Genomic DNA, 12,961 nt, shown 5'->3' with positions numbered 1-12,961 from the left:
TGGTTGGGCACCAGATCGATCAGTATGTACGGACCGCCCGAAGTTGGCCCATCAGCGCTGGGGTCGTGGGTCACATCGTTGGGTACACTGGGGGTCATTCAGACCCGCTCGCGAGCGACAGCACGCTCGCAAGCGGGTCGATGTTCCCCACTGCGCATGCTCACGACGGAGGGAGCTCCGTCGTGCGCATGCGCGAGACCCGGGGAGCGACGGGCTTTCCATCGCTCCGGGTCTCGCACTAAAGGGGGCGTGCTGTCGATGTTGATTGACAGCACGCCCCCTTTGGTGGGCGTGCCGGGGGCGTGGCGGCCAGACGGAGGCGTTCCCCTGGGAACGCCTACCGTCTGAAGCCGGCCCCACTGACATCACTAGTGATGTCAGTGGGAGTGATTTTGGCTCTGATATAGCCAAAATCACTCCAGGGCTTGTGGCAGGGAGACCCTACCGCAGGGTCTCCGTCGCAAGTCTGATGGTCGCGATGGTCAAGACCATCGCGACCATCTTTTTGGCCGCTCGCATATGCTGTGGGTGGTCACCCACAGCTATGCGAGCGGCCAGGAGGCCGCTCCATTTTCATGGAGGAGGGCCCTGATTCAGAGCGAGCGCTCTGGTCAGAGCGTCCGGCTCTGAATCAGGCCCACAGTCGTTTAGTGTGTACCCAGCATAGGTTTTGACTGTCTGAATGATGACTGCATCCCATTGTAATATTTCCCAGCAGTTTGGCTGCTCACTGACACTATTCAGTTGCTGTGCTGCAGATTCCTCCGCTCATTGTACATTGCCTCAGCATCATGTAATATGTGTCTTGTTTTATGTCCACTAGAGAATGGATTGAAAATGCATGTATATATGTAATGTAAGTAATTAGCCAAGTACATAAATAGGTTATAGCAGCTCACATTACATTTTACTTGTTTTATTTACTTGGTAACCATCATGTTTATCTTTCAGAAGAGAATTTACCATCAGTTCCACAAATTCTGTGCGCTATTATATAGCCATGACTTTAAGAGCATCCAGTATTCTTATTATGCCTATATGGTTTCTTCTTCAACCTGAGACCTGCAGAACCCTTTTACACATTATATATGACTGGGCCTAGCAAAAAGTTCACCATGGAAGAGGTAAGAGAACATAATTCTTAGTTATTATTATATGTTACAGTAACATATAAATAGCGTGAAATTACAATACACTTTATGGGTGAGTTGTATGTAATCACTTAGTAAAACGTACCATAGATAGGATCAATAAAAAAGTATGCAAACTAAAAAATACATACATTACATATGGCCACAATCCTAATTATTAAAATTCAGATACAATACAAGGAAAGTCTGTGTTACTCAGGCTTGCCTATCCTCCCGACACCCGCCAGAGTGAATATAGAAACTCCGGCGGGGGAGCCCGGTTATGCGATTCGCGCTGAATCGCGTCATTGTGGCCCCACCCCCTGCTTCACAACGCCATTTTTTCCGGCATTGTGAAGAGGGGGTGGGGCCACAATTACGTGATCTTGCGTCATGCCCCCGACTCCAATACGGCAGTATTGCCCGGCCACGCCCCATACTGAAAGCAGACAGTCAGCTCCTTCCCGGAAGGAGGGAGCTGAATGTCGGCAAGTCTGTGTTACTGACATCTCTGGCACTATACAAATACTCACACTGGCTTCTCTTTGGATGACAGCATGGAGTTGGCTGCGCATGCACAGTAACACTGCCGGGACAGAATCCATCAGTGGAAACGGTCACTACTATTAATAATTAAAGTACAAGCTTGGAAATTCTCACAGACAGCTGATTATTGGAGCAGCTATCTGTCTAGGGGGTCATTAATAAATTGCTCAAGAACCAGTTCCAGAATATATTTATATGTAAAGCTTTCATAAAATAATAACAATAATAATATTAATAATATGTCAAAATAAAACTTTGCCAACACCAGTAGCATATGTGCAAGGTTGTTGTCAGGGTACTTACAACCAGCAAAGTCATAGGCACAGGAAAGTTTTTTTTAACACTTGATTGATCATGCAAAAAAAGAATTTGCTATTAAATTTCATTTCAGTTGAATAATAATAAAAAAAAACACCTATTCTACAGCAATTATAACCTCTCATGTATGGCTAAAAGTAGCTAATCTGCAATCAGCCAATGAGAAGGCACTAGTTAGTGCTGGGAACTGTCATCCTCATCATCAATGTGTATGCATCCCAAGTGATACAGCTACTTGTTGGAAATATGCGTATACAGGTTGGATGATGTAGCAGAGTTACACATGACTTGAGACAATGAACAGCCCAGTTGCTTAACCAGTGGAGTGTTTATTGATGTTATGTGAGCTACAGCTGTACTCACTGTTATACACACTGGTTGGATGGAGCTGAGCTTGAGCAGAGCAGGGTGTAATACAGCTCACCAGCCCGAGTTTGCATGCAGGTACTGGATAGAGGGCCTGATTCAAACCCGGTCGCAAGCATTGAGCGCTCGCAACCGGGTTGATGGTGGCATGTGCACGACGGAGCCGGCTCCGTCGTGCGCATGCGCGAGACCCGGCTAGCGTTGGGAAATCCGTCGCTCCGGGTCTCGCACCAAGTGACATGTTGAGTGACAGCTCGCCCCCTTAGGTGGGCGGGCCGGGGGGGTGGCTGCCCAAATGGAAGCGTTCCCATGAGAACGCCTGCCATTTGGAGGTGGCCCCACTGACATCACAAGAAAGCCGAAAGCTATCTGGGGCTTGCGGCCACGAGACCCTACCACAAGGGTCTCATCGCAAGCCCGATGGTCGCGATGGTCTTGACCATAGCGACCATCATCATGGCCGCTCGCATAAGCTGTTGGTGGTAACCCACAGCTATGCGAGTGGCCAAGAGGCCGCTCCAAAAAAAAAAAAAAAGCCTGGCCCTGATTCAGAGTGAGCACTCTGTCAGAGCGAGCTGCTCTGAATCAGGCCCAGTGTTGCAGTATCACTGGAAAGTGTGATTATTGCATGTAATATTTCAGGTCACTAGGAGTTAATTGGAAGACTTGTGTGTCCCAATGTGACACTCTAACACAGTGAATAAGGTGGCATTGTGTATCCGTAGTAGTAGCCTCAGCAGCCATCTTGGTACAGGGAATGAAGCCTGCCTGGAGGAGTAATATGTAGTGTGCACAGTAGCGTTCTGCATCTTCAACACTACTGTGAAGGTTTGCCTCATCCATAGTAACATGGACATGCCCTTACTGTCCCTGGACTGCATGTGACCTCCTCTTGACCTCCCCTTTCCCTATTCTTCCACTCCAAACATAAGGAGGCGGAGGTGTAATATGTGACCAAGTCTGCATACAGACATACTGTATTCGTGCACTTTATTGTGGACAAGCATAGTATAAATTTGCATATTTTACACAAAATAAATGGGTGTATGATTATATCTGTGATAAACTTAGAATGGAAGTATAAATCTACTAAGGATAGTGTCTCCTGGTCATACAATTTGTCAATACCTAACTTGCTTTTGAAAATATGACAACTTATACTCAAACTCTGTTGTCACTAACAGATTGCTGATCATGTGTCTTCTTTCTCCCCAGGTCATGAATAAGCTCTCCCCTTTATGGACATACAGTGTGCTGCTTCTCCAGCTGCCAGTGCTCCTCTTTACTGACCTCTGCCGTTACAAACCAGTCATTGTGTGTCAGGGCCTATTCCAAGTCATCAGCTACAGCCTACTGTGCTTTGCTTCCAGTTTCCAGGCTATGCAGTACCTTCAGGTTACCTCAGCCATGGTCACTGCATGCGACATTGCCATCTCTTCATATGTACACAGTGTGGTGCCTGCTGATCGATATGAGAAGGCCTTGATCTATTTCCGAGGGTTTAGCCTGCTGGGATACACCATAGGTGCTGTGTGTGGTCAGCTCATGGTATCAGTTGGTCATTCCTCCTACTTTTACCTGAACACCCTTACCTTGGAATGTGCATCAATAGCTTTCATCATCGCCATTCTCTTGCCCATGCCCAGCAAGGAGCAGACATGTTCAGAGTGTACAAATGACCACATCAAGCACAGACACATGAACGCTGTGCACAGCTGTTGTAAGACAGTGGCCAAGTTCTTCAAGCAGCAGTGGCTGGACCTGCGTGAGTGCTATTCCTGCAACACCGTTACCTGGTCCTTATTTTGGGCCCTTGTGACAGCTGGATCCTACCAAGTGATTGGCTCTTCCGAAATGCTCTGGGATAGGTTGGAACATTCTGATAGCGTCTATGTGCTTACTGGAGGCGTTTAAGCTGCTGCAGCTATGCTAGGTATGACAGATTACACAGTGTGGGTAATTATGTGTCTCCATCACACTAATCTCTAACCCTGCACACTAACTAGGGAGGACAAGGTCCTAGGCAAATATCCCTTTCTCATTATGGCATTTAAAATTAATTTTCCATTGGCTAAACAAAATGGAGGAAGAGCATACAAAGCCATAGGAAAACATTTTCACAATTGCTTTTTATTACACTATAAGTCATATTCCCCACTCTCTTTGCAAAAGACTGATGGTTAAAATATCCCTGGAAAAGGAAACAGACTGTGTGTATTCCATTTTCTGTGGTGCTTCTGGACCAGAGAGCTCTCAGCTAAATATAACATATATCCTGTATATTTCTAATAATGAATTATCTGTATTAGGTGGATTCATAGAAAAAACTTATTCGAGAGGTACTGTAGATGGTCCAAATGCTTGATTTTAGGGTGTGTGTGGCCAGTTCACGAAGAGGGCACATAATTAGCACTTAATAAGCTATAGTCTGCCTCAGACAAAGTATTTGTAATACTTCAGGCTTATACAGGACAAGCTATCAACATAGGCCATTAGATGTGACAGGACTAGCCAGCCTGAGCTGAAAAAATTATACATCCCATAATAAACTTACATACTGTACATTACAGAACTGAGCTTTCTAAGCACACAGTCTCCCACCTCATGGTGAGTAATCTGTTTCTACTTGTTGGCTGCTGCTCTCTGGTCTCTGTGGACTAGTGCACTGATTGAGTACTCAGGGCCTGATTCGGACCTGCTCGCGAGCGCAGAACGCTCGCAAGCGGGTCGATGGTGCCGAAGTGCACATGCGCATGATGGAGGGAGCTCCGTCGTGCGCATGCGCGAGACCCGGGAGCGACGAGGAATCCGTCGCTCGGGGTCTCGCAGCAAAGGGGGCGTGCTGTAGATGGTGACTGACAGCACGCCCCCTTTGGGGGGCATGCCGTGGGCGTGGCTGCCAGACGGAGGCGTTCCCATGGGAACACCTACCGTCTGAGTCCGGCCCCACTGACATCAGTAGTGATGTCAGTGGGAGTGATTTTGGCTCTGATAGAGCCAAAATCACTCCAGGGCTTGCGGCAGCGAGACCCTACCGCAGGGTCTCGTCGCAAGCCCGATGGTCGCGATGGTCTTGACCATCGCGACCATCATCATGGACGCTCGCTATAGCTGTGGGTGGTAACCCACAGCTATGTGAGCGTCCATGAGGCCGCTCCAAGAACAGGTAGGAGGGCCCTGATTCCGAGCGAGCACTCTGGTCAGAGCGTTCGGCTCTGAATCAGGCCCTCAGATCCATACCCACGGCACAACTGGTAGGAGAAACTACTACCACTGGCCATGTACAGCAGCTTTGTACTGTCCCTTAAACTGCATGTTGTATTAAATCATTTCATATACTTCTGCTATTTTGACAACTGGAAACCCCACTGCGTTTGCCAATGTGCTATGCCAAATATATGTTTTATAGTGAACTGAGCCCTGTTCATTGAACTTGTTATACATTCTTAAAACTCATTGATTTTGCACTCAACAGAATTCAAATAAGATGGATGAAATTATATAACTTATAACTTATGCAAAGAAAAAGTTGAAAATATCATCATTGGATATTTATAATAAAGATTATATTTCCCTTATGTATCAAGAACGGGTGATAACATTCATTATACGTTCGTGTGCTCATATCAGTTCAGTAAAATACATTATGACACCTAATAGCTACTCTGCACCTTTTTGTTTCCTGCAGGTATATTTGGATTCTCTGTGATGGGCTGCATGAAGACAGACTGGAGCTTCTGGGGAGAGCTGGCTCTGTATGTCCTCTGTGCGGTGTACAGTGCTGCCGTATTCGCCATGGCCTCCTTTAACAGTATCTGGGTGGGCTATGCTGGCTACATTGTATGTAAGGCCTCCTATATGATACTTATCACAATAATAATGTAAGTATGCACTCTGTACCACTACTACTAAGATGCCTATAAATGTCATATTTCATATTTCTACCATGTACAGATCTATAACAGTCACTGACTATTTAGTTTCCTTTGCATCAGGGACGTTTTAAGAGAGGGAGGAGGGCTGTGTTCACTCCCTGTCCGGAGGCCCCCTCCTCTCTCCCCGGCTGTCGTCAGCGAACTGACGGCAGTGGTAGACTCCAGGCACATTCGCATTTCACTGTCGTGCTATTTTCCCGGTGATTTCCTACTGCGCAAGCGCAAAACGCTGGCAAAATTAGCCACGGCGGCCATTTTCCAGGTGTTTTCAACAACGCTACTTCGTGGGACATTGGAGAGGTGAGTATGAAAAAAAAGTTTGGGTGCAGGGTGTGCGGAGCGGGCTCCCCTTGGACCCAGGGACCCGTGTGTGCCACACAGCCTCCATCCATTATAAATACGCCCCTGCTTTGCCTGTAAAACCAGCAACTTGATTTTTATTCCCAGTTCTTTAATTGTTTGTCATTATAGGCCTCAATGTGCTGTGTACAACGGCCCTGACTTAGAGAGGGACGCTAATTACAATCATTTTTTAGTTGAAAAATAATTGTTTTTATAAAAAAAAATATATATTTTTCAAGGTGCCCACGAAGTACCCCAAAATCACCCTTTTTCCTACTTTTTTTTTGCATTTTTCATTTAATTAGTTTGAGATGAAACTAAAAAGTTGACACCATTTCAAAACCTACAGTAACTTCCTAATGGCCACAAACAGCCTTCTATACGGTCCTGCTAACAACATTATCAATTTTGGGGGGTCCAGGATGGTCTCCCCACATTTTCATGCATTTCTTGCAAATGTCATTTGGCAGTTATTTCACACCCCTCCGCTGCGAGTAGTGCGAATAGGCATTTTTAATTGGATTGGAGAATTCTTCGGAGCGCGCTTCGCTGCGAAGTGTGTGAGTTTCAAGAAACTCGCTACTTGCAAAACGCACCTAATAGGATTGAGCCCCAAGTGTCCAAAGAACGATCCAGACAAGCCTGTGGAGCTGCCCAAAGCATCCTTAGTGCGCTCTGTGTACTGATCTATTTCCTGGACCTGGCAGCCCCGCCCCTAGGCATGACATCACAGGCCCTGTTTCGCCCCTGTGTAACACAATGGTATCTCGTATCTCTGTTCACACTCCTATGACTTACAGTACCCACAGTATCACCATGTCTTGTTCTGTGTTATATAACTGATGCATGTCCCACTCCAATCCTAGGCTGAATATTGCTGTGACGGTGAGAAAGGAAAGATTCGCTTTGGGATCTGGGATAAACAATTTTGCAACCCTGCTGCTGCTGGCAATTGTGAATGTAGCAATGTCTGGTATCAAGCTAGATATCCACAGTCAGGTAAGGACACCCTGGCCACTAACATTATGTTTCCAGTATGTTATGTACGTGCAAACTATTAGGTATATTATTGTGTTTTGTATAAAAAAGTAAGTGTAAATCAAGTGTATGTTACTATAACATAAATGCAGCCTTTGCTTTTTATGCTGGCTTATTTCCAGTAAATGTACTTATAACAATTCCATGTTACATGTGTCTAGGGGTGAGCGGGTTTGGATTTCTGAAATCCGAACCCCCCCGAGCCCCCCTGATCCGAGGCCGATCCGAGTCAGGCTCGACTTTTCCCGCCTGACTCGGATCTGAAATCGAGGCAAAACGTCATCATCCCGCCTTCCGGGTCTCGCGGGTTTTGGATCCTATATAAGGTACCCGCATCGGCGCCATTTTCTCACTCGGCTGTGGACAGTGAAGAGGGAGGGTGGGAGTTAGGGCTGGATGGGCTGTGTAGTGTAGTGTAGTGTAGTGTAGTGCAGAGTAGTGTTGTGCTGTGCTGTGCTGCGCTGTGCTGCTGTTGTCCATAGGGGCTGTGTCCACTACTTCAAAGTCCATAGGGGCTGGCTGTGTTGTGCTGCTGTTGTTAATAGGGGCTGTGTCCACTACTTCAAAGTCCATAGGGGCTGGCTGGACTGTGTTGTGCAGTCAGTTGTCCATAGGTGCTGTGTCCACTCCTAAGTCCTGTTCAGTGTCCCAGTCCTAAAGGGGTGCTGTAGTGTTGTCCAGGGGGTGCTCTGTCCGTCAGGGGTGCTCCCCCCAAGTGCTAAAAAAAATAATATTTTTTCTGTGTTTGTGAATTGTGTGCGCAGTAGCCGCACGTGCATCAACAAAGTAGTGCCAAGCGTGCGCCTGTGTCATAAGTAAAGGGCCGGCTGGCTTGACCGTTAAAGGGTGCTGTAACCCCCAAAGTACACTCCAGTCCAAACCAAATAAAAAAATATTTTCTGTGTTTGTGAATTGTGTGCGCAGTAGCCACACGTGCATCAACAAAGTAGTGCCAAGTGTGCGCCTGTGTCATAATTAAAGGGCCGGCTGGCTTGACCGTTAAAGGGTGCTGTTACCCCCAAAGTACACTCCAAACCAAATAAAAAAATATTTTCTGTGTTTCTGAATTGTGTGCGCAGTAGCCGCACACGTGCATCAACAAAGTAGTGCCAAGCGTGCGCCTGTGTCATAAGTAAAGGGCCGGCTGGCTTGACCGTTAAAGGGTGCTGTAACCCCCAAAGTACACTCCAAACCAAATAAAAAATATTTTCTGTGTTTGTGAATTGTGTGCACTGTGGCTGCACGTGCATCAACAAAGGAGCAGCGCCAAGCGTTCGCCTGTGTCCCATAAGTAAAGAGCCGGCTGGCTCATTTCTTAAAGGGTGGTGTAACCCACAAAGTGCACTACTCTCCAGCAAAAATAAAAAAATATTTTCTGTGTTTGTGTGCGCCTTAGCCGCACGTATATATCAATATAACATAAATGGAGGACCAAACTTTCTCCAATAAAAATAAAATAGGGAAAGATCAAGAACCACTTCCTCCTAGTGCTGTTGCTGCTGCTGGGAGTTGTTCATCATCCCAGAGAGGAAGTAGGAACACCACTACTTTTACTAAATAATTGACCCTCCAACAGTCCCTAGCGATGAGGATGAAGTACAACAGCAGTCATCCTGAAGCAAAACGTATCACTGAGGCCTTGACTGCTATGTTGGTGTTAGACGTGCGTCCGGTATCCGCCATTAGTGCAGTGGGATTTAGACAATTGATGGAGGTAATGTGTCCCCGGTTCCAAATCCCTTCTAGATTCCACCTGCATCCTCAAAGCAGCAGCGACAAGCGTGCATCTGTCTGTTAAAGGGTGGTGTAACCCTCAAAGTGCGCTCCACAAACAATAACAATATTCTTCTTTTTTTTCTGTCTTTGTGAAATGTGTGGGCTGTAGCCGCACCTGCATCCTTAAAGCAGCAGCGACAAGCGTGCATCTGTCTGTTAAAGGGTGGTGTAACCCTCAAAGTGCGCTCCACAAACAATAACAATATTCTTCTTTTTTTTCTGTCTTTGTGAAATGTGTGGGCTGTAGCCGCACCTGCATCCTTAAAGCAGCAGCGACAAGCGTGCGTCTGTCTGTTAAAGGGTGGTGTAACCCTCAAAGTGCGCTCCACAAACAATAAAAAAATTCTTCTTTTTTCTGTCTTTGTGAATTGTGTGGGCTGTAGCCGCACTTGCATCCTCAAAGCAGCAGCGACAAGCGTGCGTCTGTCTGTTAAAGGGTGGTGTAACCCTCAAAGTGCGCTCCACAAACAATAAAAAAATTCTTCTTTTTTTTTCTGTCTTTGTGAAATGTGTGGGTGTAGCTGCACCTGCATCCTTAAAGCAGCAGCGACAAGCGTGCGTCTGTCTGTTAAAGGGTGGTGTAACCCTCAAAGTGCGCTCCACAAACAATAAAAAAATTCTTCTTTTTTTTCTGTCTTTGTGAAATGTGTGGGCTGTAGCCGCACCTGCATCCTTAAAGCAGCAGCGACAAGCGTGCGTCTGTCTGTTAAAGGGTGGTGTAACCCTCAAAGTGCGCTCCACAAACAATAAAAAAATTCTTTTTTTTCTGTCTTTGTGAATTGTGTGGGCTGTAGCCGCACTTGCATCCTCAAAGCAGCAGTGACAAGCGTGCGTCTGTCTATTAAAGGGTGGTGTAACCCTCAAAGTGCGCTCCACAAACAATAAAAAAATTCTTCTTTTTTTTTCTGTCTTTGTGAAATGTGTGGGCTGTAGCTGCACCTGCATCCTTAAAGCAGCAGCGACAAGCGTGCGTCTGTCTGTTAAAGGATTACATCGGCGACAGCATCCAAGTAGGCATGTCAGACAGTCCGTACCTGTACTGGCAGGAAAAAGAAGCAATTTGGAGGTCCCTGTACAAACTGGCTCTATTTTACCTGAGTTGCCCCCCCTCCATTGTGTACTCCAAAAGAGTGTTTAGTGCAGCCTGGAACCTTGTCAGCGAAAGGCGTAGGAGGTTGCTTCCACAAAATGTGGAGAAGATGATGTTCATAAAATGAGTTATCAACTCTTCCAGGGAGACCAGCCTCCAGAACGTACAGAGGGACCTGTGGTTGTGGATTCCAGCGGGGACGAATTAATACTCTGTGAGGATGAGGATGTACACAACACTGAAGAGGGTGAGGAATCGGTGGATGAGGAGGATGAGGACGACATCTTGCCTCTGTAGAGCCAGTTTGTGCAGGGACAGATTAATTGCCAGCTTGTTTTGTGGGGGCCCAAACGAACCAATCATTTCAGCCACAGTCGTGTGGCAGACCCTGGCGCTGAAATGGTTGGTTTGTTAAAGTGTGCATGTCCTGTTTATACAACATAAGAGTGGGTGGGAGGGCCCAAGGACAATTCCATCTTGCACCTCTTTTTTTTCTTTGAATTATGTACTGTTTGGGGCCTAGTTTTTCAAACTGCCATCCCGTCTGCCACTGCAGTGTCACTCCTAGATGGACCACGTGTTTGTGCCGCCCACTCGTATCTTTTAGCATAGTCATCCAGCTACCTCGGTGCAACCTTTTGGATATAAAAACACTATTGTGAGGTGTTCAGAATAGACTGGAAATGAGTGGAAATTAAGGTTATTGAGGTTAATAATAGCATAGGAGCAGAAAAACCCACAAATTCTGTGATTTTAGCTGTTTTTATGCTTTTTTTAAAAAAAATACAGATCCAAAACACAAAACCCAGAACCCAAAACACGGAAGGGTGGTTTTGGCAAAACCAATCCAGATCCAAAACACGAAGAAAGATCCAGATCCAAAACCAAAACACAAAACACGAAAAGTGGCCAGTGCACACCCCTAATGGTAACACTACTCTGCAAAGGAAAGTGAAGCTTGATGAAACATTGTTCCCATGGATGGAGCTGTCCCCATGGATCCTTATGGGCAGAGCCGTAACTAGACTTTTTGGTGCCCTGTGCCAGAGAGAGCATTGGCGTTCCCCCATTTTTCAAATAGGGACATAACACACCCAAAAAAGGGCCATGGCCTCATGCGGAAGGGCCAGGGAAGAGATAGGGGAGGCCAGGAGATGCTGGGGATAAAAGAAGAGGAAGCTACAAGTGAGAATGATAATAAACAGAGAATTGACAGGTCCAAACAGCACCCCCTGCCCTGCAGTACCCTGTGCCAAGGCACAGGTCACACCACCCTTGTTACAGCACTGATTATGGGGATAGTGTTAAACTGCATAAAGGAGGTAAAGGATGAAGTAATCTCTAATTTCCTTGATGTTAACGATTTAATAAACTGAACAGACTGCAGAGATAGCTGTTCTATAGAGAAAACTGCTTTCTTTGGCTTATCACTGTACAATAAACATACCTCACAACATTCTGAGGATGGGACCCGGGACTCTGTGCAAGGGGCATAATTTTGTTGAAAGGGGTGTTGCCTCGTGACATGCCCCCATTTTCATCGCTCTACTGGTATGCCCAGGACTCCCTAAGAAGCTGGGCTGCCCCAGGCTCTTGGAGTGTTCCCCCTGAACTCCCTCCGTGGAAAACTGCAACCCGTGAGTGGGACAGCAGGACAGTCCTAGAAAAGTAGGACAGTTGGGAGGTATGCAATAAATAGGCCCCAGACTACTTGCTATAATAGTTTCCCTGCTCATACTGTAACTTTACTTTTGTGTAATTATATTTTTTCTATTGTGTTTCTTTTAGTTTGTCATCTATGGCGGCTATTTCCATATATTATCAGGGATTTGTGGTTTCATTGGAGTCTGCATAATGATTATCAAAAGGAAGAAAATCATCAGAGACCAGCAGACCACCGATAACAGCACAGGATGTCCATAAGACAATGCCATCAGATATTTCTTGTGGGTGGTCCCAGCACCCAGCGTATCTCAGCAGAGCTTCTCCCCCTATGGGTGGCTTAAACCATCTTGGCACCCAGAGGATACCCTCAGACAAGAGCAGCATGCTGCCATGGTGCCTGAATCTGTCGCTGCCTCTAAGTCTGCAAGGGTGGGGTACTGCCACGGTCCCCATTCCCGATCAGCAGCCTGGTGTCTCCCAGCAGCTGTACTCAGTAGATGGTGCAGCAGTCCCCCCTCCTGCACTGAACACCTTCCTGGCACCTAGGCTGGCGACACTTGGGGAAGGCTCACCAGCAGTAACAACAAGTCACCAAAGTCATCTAACAAGAGGTAATAAGTGCTATTACTGTATCAATGTGGGAACAGGGAGGTTACTAAACAGTAGTGTAGAAGCTATCAGCAGTGATGTTAAGCGAGTTTAACACTTGTGGTAGTTTAGCAGTTACTGATGGTCATGATAAAAAGGAAGGAGCC

At 46.4% G+C, this 12,961-nt stretch overlaps 1 protein-coding gene across 1 annotated transcript; it reads left to right on the top strand.

Moving 5' to 3' along the window:
- The first annotated feature begins 1,115 nt into the window (after window positions 1-1,115).
- On the top strand, window positions 1,116-12,464 carry LOC148516811 (thiamine transporter 2-like). Its single transcript, XM_088479512.1, has 5 exons — window positions 1,116-1,124; window positions 3,576-4,125; window positions 6,049-6,115; window positions 7,504-7,636; window positions 12,330-12,464. Exons 1-5 carry the CDS (start codon window positions 1,116-1,118, stop codon window positions 12,462-12,464), a joined length of 894 nt encoding a protein of 297 aa, XP_088335638.1.
- The last annotated feature ends 497 nt before the right edge of the window (window positions 12,465-12,961 follow it).

This window comes from Taudactylus pleione, unplaced genomic scaffold (genome assembly GCF_031769625.1).
Source record: "Taudactylus pleione unplaced genomic scaffold, aTauple2 ptg000238l, whole genome shotgun sequence".
Classification (NCBI taxonomy): Eukaryota; Metazoa; Chordata; class Amphibia; order Anura; family Myobatrachidae; genus Taudactylus; species Taudactylus pleione.
The sequence above is the reverse complement of the archived record's forward strand: the minus strand, read 5'-3'. Positions and strand labels throughout refer to the sequence as shown.

Excerpts from the sequence above, each read along its gene's own strand:
- LOC148516811 (XM_088479512.1), top strand. Across the intron at positions 4,126-6,048 it reads GCAGCAGTGGCTGGACCTGC|GTATATTTGGATTCTCTGTG; the intron begins GTGAGTGCTATT and ends TGTTTCCTGCAG. Across the intron at positions 6,116-7,503 it reads TTCTGGGGAGAGCTGGCTCT|GCTGAATATTGCTGTGACGG; the intron begins GTATGTCCTCTG and ends CTCCAATCCTAG.